Source organism: Felis catus, chromosome A3 (genome assembly GCF_018350175.1).
Source record: "Felis catus isolate Fca126 chromosome A3, F.catus_Fca126_mat1.0, whole genome shotgun sequence".
Taxonomy (NCBI): Eukaryota; Metazoa; Chordata; class Mammalia; order Carnivora; family Felidae; genus Felis; species Felis catus.
In genome coordinates this window covers 4,923,662-4,946,414 of record NC_058370.1, presented here as the reverse complement: position 1 = coordinate 4,946,414, position 22,753 = coordinate 4,923,662, and the positions used below count along the sequence as shown (strand labels likewise).

General features: G+C 49.2%; 2 protein-coding genes across 3 annotated transcripts in view; both read left to right on the top strand.

The window, feature by feature from the left end:
- Nucleotides 1-8,038, top strand: part of RAB22A (RAB22A, member RAS oncogene family) — a 66,306-nt gene extending 58,268 nt beyond the window's left edge. Inside the window, exon 8 of the mRNA XM_045053452.1 lies at nt 6,195-8,038. The gene's annotated coding sequence lies outside the window, so the exon portion shown is untranslated. The remainder of the gene's footprint in view (nt 1-6,194) is intronic.
- An 8,836-nt stretch (nt 8,039-16,874) lies between these two features.
- VAPB (VAMP associated protein B and C) overlaps nt 16,875-22,753 on the top strand; it is a 58,484-nt gene continuing 52,605 nt past the window's right edge. Inside the window, exon 1 of one of the 2 annotated variants that reach the window (XM_023251070.2) lies at nt 16,875-17,083. In XM_023251070.2, coding sequence (XP_023106838.1) covers nt 17,026-17,083 — 58 coding nt within the window. In that variant the 5' untranslated portion in view covers nt 16,875-17,025. Of the gene's footprint in view, nt 17,084-21,925; nt 21,948-22,753 lie in introns of those variants that run through there. The other variant, XM_045053446.1, reaches the window with a different exon arrangement.

The following is a 22,753-nucleotide window of genomic DNA, read 5'->3' as shown; positions in this document are numbered from 1 at the left end:
TGGCGTTCAGCGCGGCGTTAACAGAGAGTAAGCACTCTTCGTCTAATCTGTTGTGTGTGTTTTTTTTAAATATATTTGACCCTACAACTTTTTTTTAAATTGTTTATTTTTGAGAAAGAGAGCGTGGGGGAGGGACAGGGAGAAAGGGGGACAGAGGATCCGAAGTAGGCTCCGCACTGACGGCAGAGATCCTGACACAGGGCTCAAACTCACGAACCACCAGATCACGACCTCAGCCAAAGGCAGACGCTCGACCGACTGAGCCACCCGGGCCCCCCTAATTTGTTTTTAAAAGCCGTCATGGGGCGCCTGGGTGGCGCAGTCGGTTAAGCGTCCGACTTCAGCCAGGTCACGATCTCGCGGTCCGTGAGTTCGAACCCCGCGTCGGGCTCTGGGCTGATGGCTCGGAGCCTGGAGCCTGTTTCCGATTCTGTGTCTCCCTCTCTCTCTGCCCCTCCCCCGTTCATGCTCTGTCTCTCTCTGTCCCAAAAATAAATAAAAAACGTTGAAAAAAAAAAAAAAGAAATTTTTTAAAAAGTGAACCAAAAAATGGGAGGAAATGTTGGCTACATATACAGAAGAATGGATTACTATCTTTAGTTTACTAAGAGTGTCTATAAAGCAAAAAGAACGCCCCTCAAAAAAGGAAATGATCCACATTTGAAAACCCCAGACAGGTTCCATAGAAGAATTCCTAAGTCAACAAGGGTAGCGCTGCAACCTTGTTTATTACGTATGGAGAAGAACGTAAACAAACTGTCACAGACGAATTAGTGGGAAGTTGCCCAGTATACAGTTGAGTGAAAACAGCTATGCGTGTGGAGTCCGACTCTGTTTATATAAAACAACTCACACCCTTGCACATGCTTTCACGATACGTGCATGCTTTTAAAATGCACAGATGCATCCTCCAAGCTGTTAGCAGGCACTGTCTCTGAGGAAAGAGGCTTGGATGACAAAGTCACCTTTTATTCTCTCCGTGCTTTATATACACTCGCGTGCTTTTTTACCTTTCTTTACTGGGTGTGCGTGTGTGGGTTTTTTCTTATTAAAACCAAGCAAAACTTCAGGAATTCCTGCACACTATGGCTGTCTCAGATCCCAAATGAAAACGGGCTGAATAGATAGATGGAAGTGACCTGTGTCCTATGCTTCCTTTTTATTTTTTTTTTAATTTTTTTTCAACGTTTTTTATTTATTTTTGGGACAGAGAGAGAGCATGAACGGGGGAGGGGCAGAGAGAGAGGGAGACACAGCATCGGAAACAGGCTCCAGGCTCCGAGCCATCAGCCCAGAGCCCGACGCGGGGCTCGAACCCACGGACCGCGAGATCGTGACCTGGCTGAAGTCGGACGCTTAACCGACTGCGCCACCCAGGCGCCCCTATGCTTCCTTTTTAAAACACACCTCTCCCCTTCGAACCCTCGTGCCCAGGAGGTGAGACTGCAATCAGGTGCTGCCGCTCCGGAAAGCGGGGCGGGGGGGGGGGGCTCCTCAAAAAGTTACAAAGAGAACTACCCTGTGATCCAGTAATCGCACTCCTGGGTATTTACCCAAAAAATAACAAAAGCACTAATTCAAAGGGATACATGCCCCCTCCCCGTGTTTATTGCAGCATTAGTGGCAATAGCCAAATTATGGACAGCCCAAGTATCTTTCGACTGATGAACGGATAAAGAAGATGTGGTGTATATATACAAGGGAACATTACTCAGCCATCAAAAAGAATGAAATCTTGCCATTTGCAACCACATGGATGGAGCTGGAGAATGTTATTCCAAGCAAAATGCCGGTCAGAGAAAGACAAATATATGATTTCCCTCACATGGAATTTAAGAAACAAATGAACACGGGAAAACCGACAAACCAAGAAACAGACCTTTTTTAAAAAAGTTCGTTCGTTTGTTTATTTATTTATTTATTTATTTATTTATTTTAGAGCAAGCACGAGCAGGGGAGAGGGGTGGAGGGAGAGAGAAAGAGAATCTCAAGCAGGGTCCACGCTTAGCATGGAACCCAATACAGGGCTCGATCCCACGATCCTGGGATCATGACCTGAGCCAAAACCAAGAGACAGGGGCTCCTGGGTGGCTCAGTCAGTTGAACATCCGACTTCCGCTCGGGTCATGATCTCACCGTTCGTGGGTTCGAGCCCCGCGTCGGGCTCGGTGCTGACAGCTCGGAGCCTGGAGCCTGCTTCGGATTCTGTGTCTGCCTCTCTCTCTGTCCTTCCCCCATTCGTACTGTCTCTGTCTCTCAAAAAAAAAAAAAAAAAAATGAATAAATGTTAAAAAAAAAAAAAAAAAAGAATCCCATGTGGGGAAAGCTGTATATATAGAAAAAACAAACAAACAAAAAAACAAGAGTCAGATGCTGAACCTAAGGAGCCACCCAGGTCCCCCAACAGACTCTTAACTAGCTGATGGTCACCAGAGGGGAGTTGGGCGGGGAGATGGGGGAAATAGGTGATGGGGGCGAGGAATACACTTATCACGATGAGCACAGGGTGATATATGGAACTCTGAATCGCTATATTGTACACCTGAAACTGTCATGACACTGCGTGTTAACTAACTGGAATTTACATAAGAACTTAAAACCTAAACTTAAAAAACAAACCACACCCCTCCCCTTGAAGGTGGTCAGTGAAAAGCTTAGCGCCACATCTGCAAGTACGTAGAACTTTACACGCTTTGTGATATTTGATGTAAATCTTTTCAAGCTGCCCTAAATCCTCTTGGAGGGGATATAAATAAATATATGTTAAGAAGAAGAATATTAATCTATAGCCTGTCAAAATAGTGCTGTTGGGAAACCAGTCTCATGTACGGACGCCAAGAAAAAGAGGATGACTCTCTGCCAAAAAGGAAGAAACAAATTAGCGCCCACCCGAAACAAACAGGGACGTTTTGAACGCATACACTAAACAAATTAGCTTTATTTTTCCACAAGCAATTGGCTGCTTGCCTTAGAGCATATCAGAACCAAATCATGGACCTGGGTTTCCAAGCAACCTTAATGTTTATTGCAGATTTTTTTTTTTCCATTAAAAGTTAAGAACTAGATTGCCATTACGATGGTAAATTATAAAATAAAATGCAAAGCCTTTTAAAATTTCCGGTTGTGTGGCTTATAATAATATTAGCCAAAAACATGATTTTTCTACTAAAAATGTCAGCGTTGGTTGGGAAGTCAAGCATCTCCACTCTCTCGAATTTACCCCTGGGGAGAATCAAAGGATGACTTCTATACCCTTTCCAAGGGACCACTGCTGGAGCTTGTAAGAGAGAAGAAAGAAGGGGCACCAAGGTGGCTCATTCAGTTGAGCGTCTGACTCTTGGTTTCGGCTCAGGTCGTGATTTCATGGTTCGCGGGACAGAGTCCCGCATCGGGCTCTTCACGACAGCACGGAGCCCGCTTGGGATTCTCTCTTTCCTCTCCCTCCCTCTCTCTCTGCCTCTTACCCCACCCCCAATGCATGCTCTCTCTCTTTCAAAATAAATACATATTTTTTTAAAAGAGAGGAAAGGAGGGGCGCCTGGGTGGCTCGGTCGGTTAAGCGTCCGACTTCGGCTCAGGTCGTGATCTCACGGTCCGTGAGTTCGAGCCCCGCGTCGGGCTCTGTGCCGACACCTCAGAGCCTGGAGCCTGTTTCCGATTCTGTGTCTCCCTCTCTCTCTGCCCCTCCCCGGTTCATGCTCTGTCTCTCTCTGTCTCAAAAATAAACATTAAAAAAAAAATTTTAAAAAAAAGAAGAGGAAAGGAAAAAAGACTTCTAACACCTTGTCAGAATGAATCAGTTCGTTAATTATGATCTTTAACCCGACCTCTGGTCACTTGCATTTTTTACCTTCAGCACAACCTTTCAGCATCTTCCAGGAAACAATGTAAGAATGCGGAGATCACCTTTTTAAGGTTGATACAACCACAGCTCTTGCTGTTAAAGCGGTGGGAAGAAGGAAGGAGGACCAGAATCCTCTCCATTAACGCTCGGCCTAGAGTGTTACCTCCAGGCCTCTGCTAAAACAAAAGAGACGGAAAACATAATGCGAAAGCTATGAAGTCTCCATTCCATTCGAGGCCATTTTAAGAAGAAAATTGCAGGGTCGTGAATGGAAAGCAAAGGTAACGCGCAATCTTAGGGCACAGAAGCCGGGCCCGTGGTATACTATCCTCGACGTTCAAATTTCAATCCGCTGCCCCCGCAGTGGGGTGAAGTCATGTCTTCTTTGCGTATAAAGGAGAACACACCATAGTTTGGGGTTTTTTAATTTAAAAAAACTAATAAAGAAAGTGAGCCGATACTACGGCAATGACACGGGGGTTCTGTATCAACAGGTGATCTGTAGTCTGGCTCAGTCAGTCACTCCCGTCTGGGCCTCCAGATCATGAAATATCCCACCAAGAACGTTCTGCTTGAATTTATTCTTCTATTTCCTATCTCCAGTGTGATCGCTTCATGTTAAAGAAGTAGGATCCCCGTGGGTTTTCTCACCCTGTTCTTAAATTACTTCTCTCAAAACAAATCTTCTGAATGTAATAAGAGATGGGAACATGGCTGGCCAAGAGGCAGTTTTTATAAACGGCCCGTCAACAACCTTGTGGGTGCTGCAGTTTCAAAGCCTCTTATAGTCCGTATATGGAGATGATTATTGAGTATATCCAATTACCCCCTGGCCCTCCCTCCCCCCCCCTCCCCAGATACACAGCCCCCCTTGACCAGAAGAAGAATCTCACCAAGCTGGATAGGCTCTTTGGCATGAGCTAGTTTAAAATGATGTGCAGGTCTAAGTGATCCGGAAATCTTGAAGAGAACATTTCAAGAAGGAGAATAAAATCGCGTTTACTTGGGAAATCGCCTCTGAGATGAATGGCCCGGGGCTCCTGTTTCAAAGAGGGCTCCAAGGCCAGCAAGAAGACGCTTTTTTTGCTGACTCAGTCACTGTGCTGAGACTTTGGCTGCTTCCTCTGTGAGTCCGAGTGTGATTTTATTTGCAAAATGATAATGATGCAACTTTATGGGGTGACTGAATAGCTAATGATGGCAAGCAGTCAAGCCATGTAAATCAATAGTATTAATCGCACCAATAATAAACCTATAAATTCCATCACCAGCCCTGGCCTCCAACTGTCTGTTACAAAACCACAATGCATTTAGTGCCTGCTTGCTTGTTGTTTTTTTTTTTGTTTTTTGTTTTTGTTTTTTTTTCACCATGAATCCATCAGGGACATCTTTATTGTTTCTATAATACAGCCTAAGAAAATATAAAAAAAAAAAATTGCCTTGACTTTTCATAATGCTGTGATTTAAAGAAATACACACGCCCACACATACCCACGAGTACACACACAAACACGAAATGGAGAAAATACAAATGATTTAAATTGCAAAGTAAAGTGAGCAAAAAACAAAAGATTGCTTAGAGCTCCAACTGCATGAGAACAACACAGCTCGAAGAAGCTCGGAGGAAGCCCAGGCAGCAGAGAGAAGGTGGAGAGGGACAAGTGCAGCTGAAGGGACAAGCATCTGTAAACAGTGCCTTGGCAACGACAAGGGACGCTCGTCACCCCCTCCCCTCCCAGATGCCAGCTTTCAGAGGCTGGCACATCACCATTTATTATTCAAATCGTCGAACGCTAAAACTCAGGCCACTAGAAGCCCCCACGTCTCAGCGCAGAAGAATAAATAAATGAAAAATCAGGACAGGGTTTTATGACTCCTGTCGCACCCCGTGTGTTATCACGACACAAACACATGAGGACCCCAGGAGGCCATTTATCTGCTGAGCGTGTTCTTTTGTGATAGGGGGGACATAACGGAAGGTCTCTACCACGCGGCCCCTTTTGTAATTGCTCAAGTTAGGAAGTGTTTACTTTTGTTTGGTAACATTTATCTAGGGGGCAGCTGGGTGGCCCAGTCAGTTAAGCGTGCAGCTTCGGCTCGGGTCCCGATCTCACGGTCTGTGAGTTCGAGCCCCGCGTCGGGCTCTGTGCTGACAGCTCGGAGCCCGGAGCCCGCTTGCGGATTCTGTGTCTCCCTCTCTCTCTGCCCGTCCCCCGCTCACGCTCTGTGTCTCTCGAAAATAAACATTTAAAAAATTAACGTTTATTTAAAGACCGCGGGAGAGGGGATATGTTCACAGAGTTACAAATTGGTGACAACGCACCAGTTCTGTCTTTGTTCTTGTCTTTAGGTCACCTTCACCCCCAACGTGGTGCTCAAACCCACAGCCCTGAGAGCAAGAGTCCAAGAGTGGCTGGCTGCACCCACTGAGCCAGCCGGGGACCGAAGAACGAGTTGTTAACGCCTTGTTTCCTGGATGGGGGGGGGGGGGGTTGTCCTACGTGCTGAGCTCACTTCCTCACAAAGTATCCAAAGCCCTGCAAACCTTCCCCGCGATTCCGATAATCCCCAGGAGCATGACAGCTCCCCCGTCCACCAGCCTCCCAGACGTCACACCCGAGGCCTGGGGGACTCTTTGAAATGCACCCCGATGGTAATAGCGAATACTTCACCCGGGCTTTTGCCCCCATGCCAGCCACGCGGCACTGAGAACCTCTCTTGCGCTCGTTCACTGAACCGTCCCCAGATCTAGGAGGCGGGAACTGTCACCCTGCACCTTCCTCACGGGAGACAGGCGCGGCCCGGACCCCCGCACCAGGCCCGCCCCGCCCCCGTGACCTTGACCGTGGGTCAAGGCAAAACCAAGACCGCTCCGTAATCATTCTGGGCCAGACGAAAGCAAGATCAAAACCCCCGAACTGGCCAGACATCCCCTCTCCTGGCTAATCTGAGCGATGATCATCGTGGCTGTGGCTTTGCCGGTTGGCTGTAGGCTCTAGCCCGCCATTCCTATGTACCCACCCGGCCATAGACCCACCCCTTGGAGCACCCAACCCAGGGCCAAACCCCACTTCCTTTAACCGCCCCCCCCCCAGCTGCTGGGACTGGGTGGGCACCAGGCTGCAGGGCTCTCGAACCCATGAGGGGATGGGAGATGCTGGGGCTTCAGCAACATCCGATTGGATTCGATTCGGATTCCGGGGGATGCTTCCATTGCTTGACACACAGGGGTCCCCTGGTTTTGTGTGTCCTTCGGATAGAAACGCAAAGTCGGAAGGGTCACCGGGGAATCTGTAGTCCCAAGCATCCCTGGGAATGGAGCCCTTTCTCTCTCCCCCTTCCCTCTCCGTTCCCCCCTCCATTCTCCTCCCTCTCGCTCTATCCCTCACTCCTTCCCACTCTCTTTCCTTCTCCTTCTCTCTCTCTCTCTCTCCACCCCTCTTCCTCCTGACCTCAGCCCCCAGCGCTCCCACCCCTCCACCTGCTGGGGTCAAGGCAGGCCGGGCCACCTTCCTTCCCCTGTGACACTGCCAGCCAGGTTGCCCCACAGGTTCTGTTCCCCGAGGGCCATGGGGGCGGCCGCTGGGTCAGCAGGACAGTGGATGTGGGTAACCATATCCGTCTATACCTAGACCTACAGATTTTTTTTTAACATGCTATTGTCATTTATTCGGGGTGGCCTGGGAGAGGCAGACAGAGATCAGGGGGAGGAATGTAACACTCCCAGCCCCCAGTCACTCTCCAGAGGGGCCACTGGAAACGGTCTTGCTTTGCTTTGACTCCTGGCTGGAGAGAGCAAGTGGGGTTCCCAGCACTCAACCAGTGCGCCCCTCCAAGAATGAAGGCCACACAGCGGGCGATCACTAGGGCTTAGGGAAAAAGAGAGGTATGCAAATTGTACAGACATACACACACACACACACACACACACACACACACACACACACGGATGCGTTTCCTATTCCCTCAACCCCTAACACGCTGGAAATAATCTGTGGGGACCCTGCAAAGTCTCCCCACAATAAGACCATGCTCGCTCCCTGCCTCATCAAACATTTATCATGTAGCTCTTTGCCTCTCGCTGCCTTGGGGGAACAATGAGGTAAATATACCTTCCTTACCCCTGAGGAGCAAGGAATCTAATTATCTTCTAGAGATCCTTTGGGGATCTGCTTAATAAATCAATACAAATGATTTGTAATTAGAATATCAATTATTTGTATGCAAATGTGGCCTTCTGGGTGCTCGGGGACAAGTCCTCAGGATTGAAAAGACTCTCCCCCCAACTCCCCCCTCCCCAAATTCTTAATTACATTATTTCGTTCATTCATCAAACATTTATTGAGCACCTTTTACGTGCCAGGCACAGAGATGCGGACCAAGAATCCGTCCCTGGGGGGGATTCCTTCACAGTCAGGGACGAAGAACCAAGGGAGTCGTGGCGTTGGGAACGCTGGCCTCTGGGGGTGAGAACGGTAAAAGCAACGGCCTCCCCCTGCCCCCCAAACCTCCCAGCGTCCACCTTGTTCACGGAGACCCTCAACCGAGCGGGCAGCTGCTCCCGAGCTCTCCCGCCAGAGGCTGGAGGGGCCCCCTGTTTGGGCAAGGGTTAGGCCACGTGACTGCACCCGTTTGCAGACCCGTGGGTGTGGCTCTGACTCTGGGCCCTCCCCAGCCCCCACCCAGGCCGGTGCCGAGCTGCCCAGTGCGCCGTGGGTTTCAACGCATCCTGTGCAGAAGCTGGTCCTGAACCGTCAATGCCTGGTGATCCCGGCTCGTCATTCATTCATTCCATCCTTCCTTTCTTCACTGGTTCCTCAGTTGATCGCTGGGCTTCCCGCCTCCGCCAAGGGTTGGGGGGTAGGGCGTCAAATCGGGGATGGGGCCCTGACCGAGCTGGCTTCCCAGTGGGAGACAGACAATGGAAGAGCTGGGAAGGGAGAGAGAGCAGACTCAGGGAACTTTCCAGAACGGCATTCTAGCACCGGCCATTTGAGAAACCAGTACAGCTCACACCCACGCACAGTCGCCTTTTCGCACTCCATCCCCGCGCCCTGCTGTGTGTTTTCTTCGGAGGCCTCCCTTCCCGTGGTTCGTTTTCACTTGCGTGCATGTGTCTCCTGTGCCCTCACCATCTGAAAACAGGCTCCACACGTCCCCGGCACCTGGCAAGATGCCCAACACGCGGCAGGTATTCAAGAAGCTGTGTAATGACGGTGACGGTGTAGAGACAGCCTCGGGAAGGCCAGTGCAGGCGAGGACAGCAAGTGCAAAGGGCCTGTGGCAGGGCCAATGGAACTCCTGGGCTTGACCCCGCCCCCGCACCAGGGCCCCTGGTTCTGACGAGTGTGCCCCTCGCTCGCCCCTGTGGTCTCCTTCATCTAAGTCTTCCCCTCCATCTCCAGCTTCTCTCTCCTCCTGGGTAAGTTTCTAAACCTCCGTGCCTTGGTGTCCTCACCTGTAAACCAGAGAAGATAATGTTACGACTTCATTGTTATGAGAATGTGTGAGGCACAGGAAGCTCTTGGCACAGTTTCCTGCTCAGGGCACTTGGTCAAGAGCAGCTGTCCTTTTTTTTTTTTTTTTTTTTTTTTTCATATCAGTCCATCCTCCAGTTGGCTTCTGGAGGACGTCTGTGAAAAACAGGCTTGCTGAACACAATGTGGGAACTTTGGGGCGGGGGAAGGACACCAGTGGAAACACCGGTGACATCCAAAAATAGTCTGGAGTTTAGTTAATAATAATGGTCCAATATTGCTACCATGAACAGTAAAAACGATGTGAAAATGATAACGCTGGGGGAGGCCTGGGTAAGCGTCTGACTCTCCATCTCGGCTCAGGTCATGATCTCACGGTTCGTGAGTTTGAGCCTCCTGTTGGGCTTTGCGTGGACAGTGTAGAGCCTGCTTGGGATTCTCTGTCTCCGTCTCTCTCTGCCCCTCTCCCTCCCACATATGTGCACTCTCTCCCTCTCTCTCTCTCTCAAAATAAATCAACTTTAAAAAATAAAATTACTGCACAAAAAACTTTATTTAAAAACATTTTTAAAAAACAAAAAAATACAAACTCAAACAAAATAGAAAAGACACGAGGAATTTTTAAAAATCTTTTTAACGTTTATTCATTTTTTTGATAGAGAGACAGAGCGTGAATGGGGGAGAGGCAGAGAGAGAGGGAGACACAGAATCCGAAGCAGGCTCCAGGCTCTGAACTGTCAGCACAGGGCCCGATGCGGGGCTCGAACCCACAGACCGTGAGATCATGACCCGAGCTGACGTCGGTCGCTTAACCAGTCGACTGAGCCACCCAAGTGCCCCGGACACAAGGAATTTTTAAACAACAATACAATAAAAAAAATAACAGGTCACATTACTTCTCTGTACAAGAACATTGGGATGGGTGAGGGTTTCCAAAGGATAAAACCTATCGATAAAACCAAGGCTAAGGCTCCAAAGCATAACAGAAGATCTTGTCGCCACTGGCCCTTGTTGGCCATACTCCTTAAGCTTTGGTCTCGTCTGTAAAGTGGGATAAATGACCCCCCTCGCCCACCTGGCGTCCTCTCAGAGGCCCCCCAGTGCTGGCCAGTCCACACCCCCTCCTCAGAAGTCCCCTCCCACCTGCACGAAGCCCCTCTTCCTGGGGTCTAAAGACTGTGTCTCTCCAGCTACCCTAGGCAGGGAGTTCAAGATCAAAGCCTGCCACACTCCCTGTCTGGTGAGAGCCTACTTCCTGGCTCACGGCCCAACATTTCTCCTGCCCTCTGGGGCTTCTTCTAGAAAGACACTAATCCTGGGGTGCCTGGGTGGCTCAGTTGGTTGACTATCCCACTCTTGGTTTCGGCTCAGGTCGTGACCTCAGTTTCATGGGTTCAAGCCCCCCCATCAGGCTCTGTGCTGATAGTGTGGAGCCTGCTTGGGATTCTCTCTCTGTCTCTCTGTCTCTCTCTCTCTGCCTCTCCCCTGCTCATGCTGTCTCTGTCTCCCTCAAAATAAAATAATACACTTAAAAAAAAATTTAGAAGGACGCCAATCCTATTGACCAGGGCTTCACCCTCACGACTTCAGCTCCTCCCACCGGCCCCACCCCCTAACACCATCACCCGGGGGATTAGGTTTCAAGTTATGAACTGGGGGCACGGATGTTCAGTCTGTATAGCATTTATCCTGCTTGAAATCACAGGGTTTTCTGAATTTGCTGTTTGGTATCTTTCATCTGATTCTAGAAAATTCTCAGACATTAGAAATTCATTCTGTTGTTTTTTTTTTTTTTTTAATTTTTTTTAACGTTTATTCATTATTGAAAGATAGAGACAGAGCATGAGCAGGGGAGGGGCAGAGAGAGAGAGGGAGACACAGAATCCGAAGCAGGCTCCAGGCTCTGAGCTGTCAGCACAGAGCCCCACACGGGGCTCGAACTCACGGACCGCGAGATCACAACCTGCGCCGAAGTCGGACTCCCAACCGACTGAGCCCCTCAGGCGCCCCATTCCGTTGTTGTAAGAGACACGTAACATAGAATTTACCAGCTTGGCCATTTTAGGTGTGCCGTTCGGGGATATGGAATACGTTCACATTGTTGTGAGGCCACACCACCATCCATCTCCAGAATTCTTCCTCCTGTAAATCTGGAACTGCACACCCAGTAAACAATGACTCCCCAAAACAACTCCTAGTAACCACGGCTCTACTGTCCGTCTTTGTGGTTCGGACCACTCCAGAAACCTCCTCTAAGTGGAATCACACAGTGTTTGTCCCCTTGTGCCTGGCATATGTCACCTGGCGTAATGTCCTCCAGGTTCATCCGTATTGGAGCAGGTGCGAAAACATCTCCTTCAAATATTGCCTCGGCCCAAGTCTCTCACTGTTCTCTTCTGGATGTTGGGCTAGTAGTTTATTCAACCAGTGTTATTCAAACTGTAGGTTGTTTCCCAAGAGTGACTTATAAAATCAATTTAGTAGGTTGTTACCAGCGCTGAGAAAGAAAATAAATAGCAAATATAAGAGTGTATTGTATTATTTCATGGAGCTTCTGTTTCGGTTGTATTGATTAACATACTTATACATATATCTATGTAGCGAGTCACAAATAAAATGCATTTATTACTGTGGGCTGTGCTAAAGAGAGAGACCGAGAAAGAGAGGTCTGTAAAACATATCATTCTCCATATCTTTTTACTTATCATAGCTTATCATAGCTTCATCTCTCATTTTTATGTCCCACATCATGGATATTTCTTCAGACCTCCCTTGCAGTCACTAATTTTCTCTTAGGCTGCTGATAAACCTGTTTCAGGAGTTTTTAAAAAAATTTTAAACGTTTATTTATTTTTGAGAGAGAGAGAGAGAGAGAGCATGAACAGAGGGAGGGGCAGAGAGAGAGAGAGAGAGACGGAGACACAGAATCAGAAGCAGGCTCCAGGCTCCGAGCTGTCAGCACAGATCCCGACACGGGCCTCGAACTCATACACTGGGAGATCATGACCTGAGCTGAAGTCTGACGCTCAAGCGACTGAACCACCCAGGCGTCCCCGTTTCAGGAGTTTTTCATTTCAGGGTTTATTTACTTATTTACTTTTTGAGTCTGTAAGTCCTGCTTTGTTTTTTTACATATCTAAGTGGTCACTTGGCAGGTTTCTAACGTCGGGTTTAGCCTGCACCCCTACTCAGGGAAGGGTGCCATATTGGTTTTAGGGTTAGTCTTCACGGTGGTCACTGCAGGCACTCAGCGGTGGCGGTGGCCAGGTCAGCTTGATGAGGGACGTTCATGTTCTTGGGTCCACACACAGCTCCCTCATCTGCGCCATGACCACTTTGTAAATAAACCCAATGGCACAGCTGGGAAAAGAGACTGTCATCTGCAAAATGTGTCACCTTGTCCACTTGATGACTGGAGAGTCACCGCTTCGGCGGATGCCCTCGGGTGGGCACTCGCATGGGACGCCAGTATCTTCTCACTGTTCCCATCCCGAGAACCGTCCACATCCCTGCTTTCCACACCTGCTTCTCATCGTATCCAGCTCCGCCGTGCGTGTCCCCGGCCCCGGTTGCCGCTCAGTGTATATTTGCGCTCTCTGGTCATTTCTCAGCCAAAGTAGACATCCAAAGGTACTGCTTGAGATTTTGGCAAATCTGTGAATTCCATTTCGGTTGTAATTCTGCAACCTGCCTAATTAACTTTTGGGTATGATTTTCTTTTTTTTTAATTTTTTTTTCCAACGTTTATTTTTGGGACAGAGAGAGACAGAGCATGAACGGGGGAGGGGCAGAGAGAGAGGGAGACACAGAATCGGAAACAGGCTCCAGGCTCTGAGCCGTCAGCCCAGAGCCCGACGCGGGGCTCCAACTCACGGACCGCGAGATCGTGACCTGGCTGAAGTCGGACGCTTAACCGACTGCGCCACCCAGGCGCCCCGGGTATGATTTTCAACAAGGTAAAACACCCGTTGCTACTAGAAAGAAATAGGGGTGCCTGGGTGGCTCAGTCGGTTGAGCGTCCGACTTCAGCTCGGGTCACGATCTCACGGTCCGTGACTTCGAGCCCCGTGTCGGGCTCTGGGCTGATGGCTCAGAGCCTGGAGCCTGCTTCCGATTCTGTGTCTCCCTCTCTCTCTGCCCCTCCCCCGTTCATGCTCTGTCTCGCTCTGTCCCAAAAATAAATAAACGTTAAAAAAAAAAAAGAAAAAAAAGAAATAGATGATTATTGTAGGGCTCCGCAGAATCTCCCTGGTTTTCTGACTGTGACTGAAGCTAGGAGTTGAAAGAGCTTATCACGTCCTTTCTGGAATAGCTCCAGCGGACCTGGGTGTAGCTGGCCCCACCCCGCAGTCCAGCCGCCACTCGGCTCTCTCCAAGGCCCTTCTTTGGGCGCCGTGTCGCAATCAAATGCAGCTGATAACGTAATTAGCAAGGATATCAGCAAGGATGCCCCATGTATGTTACTTGTGGATTCCTTGTAACATGCGCTGCATGCTAACCTAGCTCTCTGGAGAAACAACAACAACAACAACAACTCTGATGTGTAGTTCTTCCGGATTTCTGCGGTGCAAACACTCCCACCATGACTGATTTTAAGCAATTTATGGGATGTCACTGAACGGAGTTGAGAAGTGACGTGCACTGTTGGCTCTTACAAGCTGATATGAGCTCACTCCGGCCGGGCCCTGCTTGTCTCCCACATCCCACTGGCCCTGCCGTCTGGCAGGATGACGTGACCACATCAGACCCAGAATACCTTCTTTGAGGCTCCGTGTCCTGGGGACCACTCTTGGTAGCACGTAGTGTCAGTGAAGGTCCAGCCAGGAAAGCAGAAATTCCAACGGTTATCTTGACAAAGGTGATTTAGTGTCAGGGAATGGTTAATCAGGTAACGGAACATGTAAAAGCCAGGAGACACTGAGGATCACGAGGCTAGGAAAGTGAGTGTGTGGGGGGGTACTGTTTAGTGGGTGTGCAATTCCAGTTTTGCAAGAGGAAGAATTCTGGAGATGGATGGTGGTGTGGCCTCACAACAATGTGAACGTATTCCATATCACCGAATGGCACGCTTAAAACAGTCAAGCTAGTAAATTCTATGTTATGTGTATCTTACAACAATGAAATGAATTTCTAATGTTGTCTGAGAATTTTCTAGAATCAGATGAAAGATACCAAACAGCAAATTCAGAAAACCCTGCGAATTCAAGCAGGACAGATGCTATACGGACTGAACATCCATATCCTCCTCCGGTTCATAAGTTGAAACCTAATCCCCCAGGTGATGGTGTTAGGGGGTGGGGCCTGTGGGAGGAGCTGAAGTCGTGAGGGTGAAGCCCTGGTCAATAGGATTAGCATTTTTTTCTAGAAGGAGCCCCAGAGAGCAGGAGAAATGTTGGGCTGTGAACCAGGAAGTGGGCTCTCACCAGACAGGGAGTGGCTGCGCTTTGATCTTGGACTTCCCAGTCTCCAGAACTGTGAGAAGTCAATGTTATTTAAGGCATCCAGTCCATGCCATTTTGTTATAGCAGTCTGAATGGGCTAAGACAATAAATAAAAAGCTATATCATGGTAAAACAGCAGAACCCCAGAATAGGTGGAAAAACAGATCACCTTTGAGGGGACGATGGGGTTGTCATCGGGGATCTCAACAGTAACAGTGGTAGCCAGAAACCCGTGAATGATACCTTCCGGGGTGTTGAGAGAGACCTGTCGCTCATAAGCCTGCCAAAGTATGTTTCAAGAACAAGGGCAAAGTAAAGTCATTTTCAGATTAACAAAAACGGAGACAGTTTGCCTCAACAAACTCTCGGTGAAACAGAATTTAAAGAATGTACTTCAGTCACAAGGAAGTGAAAGTGATCCTAGTTGTTAAGTTCCGAGATGCAAGAAGAAAAGATGAGCAGATTATTTTGAAAGAGAGAGAGAGAGAATACAAGCAGGGGAGGGCCAGAGAGAGAGGGAGAGAGAGAGAATCCCATGCGGGCTCTGTGCTGAGACCATGGAGCCTGATGCAAGGCTCAAACTCAGGAAGTGTGAGATCATGACCTGAGCCGAAACCAAGAGTTGGATGCTTAACCGATGGAGCCACCCAGACGCCCCTAAATCAATTTAGTAATGACTCATGGCATGAAAAGGAAAAAGTAAACCTGAAATACACCATAATGAAGGCGTATAATTTGGGGGATGGGTGGTTAGTGTTAATGTGTCCCAAAGTCCTCAGATTTCAAGGCAGCATGGTAAAGGCATTTTAAAAATTGGACTTTCATAAATACCCATGTCACAATTTCTAGGGTAATCAAGAAAACAGCAGAAATAGTGTGTAAGAGGAAGAAAAAGAGAAAGAGGAAAAAAAAAAAACAGCCCTAAAGAAGAAGGGAGAGGAAAAAGAAAAAAACAGGCATGTTTTTAGAAAGACATTTTAGAAATAGAAAGCACAAAATAAGACAGTAGAAATGAATCCCGATATATATTAGTAAATATAATAAGTGTAAATGGACCAAATGCTCTAGTTAAAAGACAAAGATTATCTTTTTAAAAACTTTTTTTTACAAAAAATTTCAAGTGCATAGAAAAATGGAAGGAATACTACAAAGAATACCACAGTAAAGCCAACTTTAACTATTTGCTGTTTGTTTCCTCTACATGTGTATATAAATAGGAGACTAGTAAGAACACATATTTTATGTAGTGAACATTACATAAGGACATAATATTTATATGGGCATAATGTAGTGTCCACTTTGGAGGCTGAGCAGATCCGGGTTCCCAGCAATCTTTAATAGCATAGTTTATTTGCGTGGTTATCTTTCCAAAGGCTGTCCTTCCAACAGACTCTAGTTGGAGGGTAGGGACCAGGTCAATTTCTCCCATCATTGTATTTGTAAATATTGGTTGCGTCTATTAAGAAAGGATGCAGCACAGTGCTTGTAACATGGTAAACATTTAATGGAGAGTAGTTTTCATCACATTCGATGCTGCTGTTATTGAAGGCGCTCAGCAGAGTGGCACAAAAGAAGCAAGCAATGGTGGTAGCTCACTGTATATTTATTGCCTGCCATATGTCACAGCGCCTAGAACACACCATTCACTTATAAACATGTTTACAGTAAGAATAAATAGTACTTTCGTTATTATTCAAAGTCTCTACCAGTGCCTGGCACTACATAAGCAAGGGAAAAGTGGAAGTTTCTTCTTATGGAGTAAAGCACTTCACACAATGGCTGGCTCCCACGGGTCCCGAATAAACAACCTCCGGATGACTGTTCTCAGGGCTGAGTGTCCCGGCCCGGCCCCGCCTCCAGACCTGCACGAGGCCCCGCCCCCTGGCTCCCGGTGGCCCCGCCCCGCGGCCAACGCCGCGCCTGCGCACAACCCCGGGAGGGGCTCCGCGCGCGCAGCTTCCCGCCGCCCGAGCGCGCGCAGGGCCGAACCGGCCAGCCCGCTGCGTGCCTGCGTGCGTGCGTCGCTGCGTGCGTGCGTGCGTGCCGTGCGCTCGCCGGGCACCGCGGCCTCGCCCTCGCCCTCCGCCCCTGCGCCTGCACCGCGTAGGCCGCCCCCCCCCCGCGCGCACCCCGTAGACGACCCCCGCCCGCATCCCGGCCGGCCCCCCCTTTCCAAATTTAAAGGGGGCGCAGCATTAACGCCTCCCGCCTCAGGTGACCTCTTAGGGGTCTCCCCGCCAGAGGTGCCCCGCCGCTGAGGAACATGGCGAAGGTGGAGCAGGTCCTGAGCCTCGAGCCGCAGCACGAGCTCAAATTCCGAGGTAAGCCGGAGGCCCGCCATGTTCGGCCGCGGGCCCGGCCCCGCCGCCCCGCGCCCCCGCCCGCAGGCCCCGGCGGCGCGGCGGTGACGTGGGTCCCCGCGCGGCCCGCGGTCCCCGCCCCGCCCGACGGCGCGTCCGCCCCGCGCACCGAGCCCGTCGGGCAGCCGGGGCCTCCCGGTGCACGCCGTCCGGTCAGGGGCTCTTCCGGCCGAGGGTCAGCTGTTTCCCCCCCCCACACCCCTCCCGCGGGGCCGACCTGTCCGGGGTTCGCCCACCTGTCGCCGCCCCCGAGAGGCCCCGCGCCGACGCCCCCCTTCCCCCGCCCCGCGGCGGACACCTGCAGCCGTGCCCCGTCACACCCCTGCTCCGCGTCTGCACGGCGCTCACACCATCTCCAAGGGCAGTTTTACGCACTTGTGTGCTGCGCTCCCACGCTAGAAGGGAAACTCCATGAGGACAGGACTTGGCCGTTTCTCTGCTGCGTGCCCGGCGCTTGCCGGGAGCCCGGGGGACGTCTGCTGCGCCAATGAATGAAAAGGCCCTGGGCGGTTCTGATGGGACGTGGCCCAACTTGCCTGCCTCTGCCTTCCTCGTGCCCGTGCCCGGGGCTCACGTCCGTGCAGCGGGGGGCGGGGGGTGGGGGGGCAGGGGCGAGCCGGAGGAAGCCTAGTGCGCCACGTGTGCCTGTGGCCAACCAGGGCCCTTTGGATCGCCAGGCTTCACGCCGCCCGTGTGTTTTCTCCACTGAAGTGTAAGCGTCGTGGGGCAGAGGGGGCCGCGTCGGGCTTGCCCGTTCCTACTTTTCAGATGTGTTGAGTAAACCGTGTGCTCGCTCCGTGCTGAGCCCTGGAGAGACCAGGAATGGACCGCAGACAGGTCCCCAGCTGTCATAGTGCTTACCTTCTCGCGAGGGGAGACGAAGCCGCAAGCAAAAACTCTTTTCAGGTAGTGCTGAGGTCTGGGAAGGAGATCCAGCGGGTGATACGGTGAGAGGACACCTTGTGCGGGGTGGCGAGGGCGCGGCTGGAGCGCCAGCACTCGGCCCGCGGTCGGAGCTCAGGCGGTGTTCGTGGAGCGAATGCTGACCAGAGGCACCCTGCTTCCTGTGTGTTGGCAGGAGGTGGTTTAGGGTCACTCTGACTTACCCAGAGTTACCCTGTTGGCATGTGACACATGTGAACTCAGACTTCAGAGCTTAGACTCTTTTCTTGATTCATTGATTGATTGATTGATTGATTGATTTAGAGGGAGAGCACGCAGGGGAGGGGCAGAGAGAGCGAGCGAGAGCATTCCAAGCAGGCTTCACACTGCCAGCGCAGAGCCCGATGTGGGGCTCGAACCCACAAACCATGAGATGACCTGAGTGGAAATCAAGAGTTGGACCCTTACCCAGCTGAGCCACCCCGGTGCCCCCCAGAGCTCACAGTCCTTCACGATTATGCTGTCTGACCCCTGGGAAATACTCCAGAACTGTGGCTGTCACTTGGCCTCCCAAAATAACAATCGGAAACGATTCTAAATGTGTAAAGAACCAAAGAGTTTCTGGTTGAAATGAACATCAAACAAAAACAAAAAAGCCCCACGAACCTAACGTGGATTGTCATTCGGTGACAGTGCTTCGGCTTGCGTGATGTTCTCACAGCCTCGTTCTAGGGCAGCCAGGCTGGGAAGGGAACCCGAGTAGCTACAGTGAATGTGGAGGGCGATGGTTTCCACTTGAATTGTCTGAGGTCCTGCACCCCAGAAGCAGGGCCTGGCTACTCCTGAGTATTGGCACTTTCGTTCATTTTTTTCACACGCGTTTACTGAGTGCCTGTTCCACGTGTCAGAAACCAGGGGAGATGAGTCCCCTTCTCCCTCAACCCCTCACTCCAGGACTTAAGTGAAGGGAAGGGGGCAGATGACAGAATCAACCAGGACAGTGCCACGATCTAAGGTGACCGTAGAGCTCCGAGAGCACCAGGGAGGTCCGCTCCTGAAAAAGATGTCATTTGAGCTGAGTTTAAAGGTCAGCTGGAAGCAAACTAGAAGAAGAAGTGGGTGGGGAGTACGTCAGGCAGAGGGAATGCCATGTCTGGAGGCAGGAAGGCCGAGTGAGCCCCTTTGGGGTGCCACTGGTAGTTCTGAGTGACAGCAGCAAGCAGCATTCTCTGGGGTTGCAGGGCAAGGTAGGGCGTGAGGCTAGCTAGGAGACAGGAGTAAGGCTCGAGGCCTGTGCGCAGACCCAGCCAGGATCCAAATTCGAATTGTGTTGCTTCTCCTTAGGTAGTCCCTTGATTGATTCCCACCCCCCCAACCTGCCCCAGTGCGTAACACTCCTCCAATGTTGTGTTATGGAAAGAGGCACTGATTTGAGAAAATTGAAGTTTTTGTTCTGGTTCTTTCAGTTAGAGATGTTTGATATTGGGCTGGCAACTTCACGGCACGAAGTCTGGGGTGAACTCAGTCCATGGGGTGGAACTCACATCTACCTAGCCTCCCGTAGAAAGTTTTGTTGTTGCTTTGGAGTGATGTCATGGCTGTTCCGCAGCCTTGTAAATGCACAGTATTTTACAGAGCTTGGTGGTTGTATTCAGACAACTGGTTTCCTCATTTCAACTTCTTTACCTGAGAGGTGTAGCTAGAGAAACAATGACCCTTCTGGCCCTAGGTTGGCCAAAGTCATGATGGCCAAAGTCACTGGATATTTGTGCTAGGAGAGTGGTCCAAGAAAAGTCAGGGTGTCAGATTGTTGAAAAAGCTGTTGGCTCATGACTTCAGAAAAGGCACCTGCAGGCATATGTAGATACTGCTTTGTGAGATTGGTTTATTTGCTTTCAGCTGAGGGCTAAGACAATTTAGAATAGAGACTCTGTCCTCTGGCTTGCTGTATACAGTTCGTTCATTTCAGGATGAGAATTGCCACTTTTAACAGATGTCTTCCAAGTTACTTAGGGTGATGACTCTGACTTCAGGTGGTTTACTTCGAAGAATCAAACCTGCAAGCTCACTTAATAAGGCATTAATTAAAGTGCCTAAAATAACACAAATTATCATCCAAAGGAAAACAGTTAATTATCTTTTATTTATTTTTATTTTTTTAAAGTTTATTTTGAGAGTGACAAGGAGAGAGACCAGGCATGGGAGAGCAGGGGAGGGGCAGAGAGAGAGGGAGAGAGAGGATCCCAGGCTGTCAGCACAGAGCCCAATGTGGGGTTCACACCCATGAACTGTGAGATCATGACCTAGGCGGAAACCAAGAGTTGGACGCTTAACTGACTGAGTCATCCAGGTGCCCTAAAAGTTAATTATCTTTTAAAGGAATAAAAGAATCATCTTTTATTTATTTTTTTAAAAATATCTATTTATTTACTTAATTATCTTTGAGAGAGAGAGAGAGAGAGAGAACATGTGCACACATGTGCACGAGTGGGGAGGAGCAGAGAGAGGGAGAGAGAATCCCAAGCAGGCTCCGTACTGTCAGCACAGAGCCCAGTGTGGGGCTCGAAGCCACAAACCATGAGATCGTGACCTGAGCCGAAATTGGGAGTCTGACACCTAACCAACTGAGCCACCCAGGTGCCCCAAGAGTCATCTTTTTTTTTCTTTTTTAAAATTTTTCATGTTTAGTTTTGAGAGAGAGAGCGCGCAAGCGGAGGAGGGGCAGAGAGAGAGAGAGGGAGACACAGAATCCAAAGCAGGCTCCAGGCTCTGAGCTGTCAACATAGAGTCTGATGCGGGGCTGGAACTCACGAGCCGTGAGATTATGACCTGAGCCAAAGTTGGAGGCTTTAAGCGACTGAGCCCCCCCCCAGGAACCATCTTTCAGATTCAGCCTTAGATGATATGGGATTATATATGTTTGAATCTTTTTCATTTTGGACATTTTTTTTCTTTCTTTTTCTTTCTTTTCTTTCTTTTTTTTTTTTCCTTGAGTTTATTTTGAGAGAGAGAGAGAGAGAGAGGGTGTGTGTGTGTGTGTGTGTGTGTGTGTGTGTGTGTGTGTGTGTAGGGGAGGGGCAGAGAGGGAGAATCCCAAGCAGGCTCCAAGTTGCCAGTGCAGAGCCTGATGTGGGGCTTGAACTCAACTGTGAGATGATGACCTGAGCTAAAACCAAGAGTTGGACGCTTAACCGACCGAGCCATCCAGGAGCCCCACATCTCGGACATCTGTGTGATTATGTCGAAGTTGAGGATGTTACGGAGGAAAAGAACATAGACTTATGTGACTTGTTGTTCAGACTCCCAGAAAGTGCCGGGCTGCCGGTGTAAGTATTAGAAGGAGAAGGACTGCAGGCTTCCTGGAAGAAGCATGGCACCGTGACATCTGCCGTGTTGAAATAGTAGAGGCTCATTTGGACTGGAGGACCTTTCTGAAAGAGTTTAGGGTCTTTGGAAACCTGTGGAGTGTGTGCTTTGCCTTGGGGCTCTTTCTGTTGATGTCATTTCTTTCAAGGCCTCACTACTTTCCTTTGCGGCTCCCAACTCTGAGGTCCCGCTTGTTGCCCAGCTCAGAGGCAGCTTTCTGAACAAGTCACTTTCAGGGCGTTTTGGTCTCTTATTTTCTTTCTGTTCTCTGTCCCCTTCTATCAGATTCTGTCTGCGGTAAATAGTACGTCTTGTGTTTTTTTGGTCATTGTCCAGGACTCTGAATCCTTCTTCACACCCTAGCCCATGACACAGTCACATGAGAGTGGTCTGTTAACCGTCCTCATGGGTGATTAGTTAAGGTTTAAACCCGCTGTGGATCTTTGCTTTAGTCTGAGACTAAACCACTGGCCTTCAAGAAGTCTCGCCGTTGGTCAGTAGGGGTGGCGCCGGTAGACTGGTGTGGTTAATCACCACCTTGGGGAGAAAATAGGAACCTGGGCACTGTGGATGGAAGGTAGGTGCGCGACCCTGTCTTGTGTGTGAAGAAAGCATGCTTGGAATCACTAGTCCATCCCCTTAAGTTAATGTGTCATTTAATATTGTTTAGGAAGCCAAAAAATATAAAACCTTGTAGATATAGTCAGTTCAATGCAGTAAGTATCTTTCAGATGCTAAGTACAACATTAGTTCTTTTGCTTTAGTATAGCACTGATTTCCTTAACGTTTCTCGATCACGTAGAACAGGCTGTGTTTTACAGCACAACAAAATGTCAGCAGTGTGCTTAAGATTCTTTATGGTCGTGGTTTCAATCCATCCTGAATAGATTATCTTCATTTATTTAATTATTAACCAGCTTGCTCATCAAAAGCAAGTGGCATTAAACTTACTAAGCTTTAATCAAACTTCAGTCTTCTTAGATTGTACCGTTTACTTCTGACTTTATGTTCCTGGGGAAAAATGTGAGCCAGAAGTTAACTTTCTTTTATTCGCTTACTTACCATCTTCGTGGTTAACTCCTTAAGTGGAAAAAACGGGTAGACTTGGCCATGTCCTCGTATCTGGAAAATGGTGATAGTCCCTAGATGTGTGTGGTTGTAACTTGCATCATAGTTCTCTTCATAATTACCTGGTAGCTTTGCATCTGTGTGTGGATTTATTAAAATAATTAGTCCGAGCTGATGCTTATTAAAGACATGAAATCTTAAACATTATTGTCACTGTCTGTTATTTATTACAGTGGGATAGCATCTTTTTTTCTAATGCTGAGGACAAAATACTGAGAACTTTGACCCTGCGATATGACCACTGCATAGTTGAAA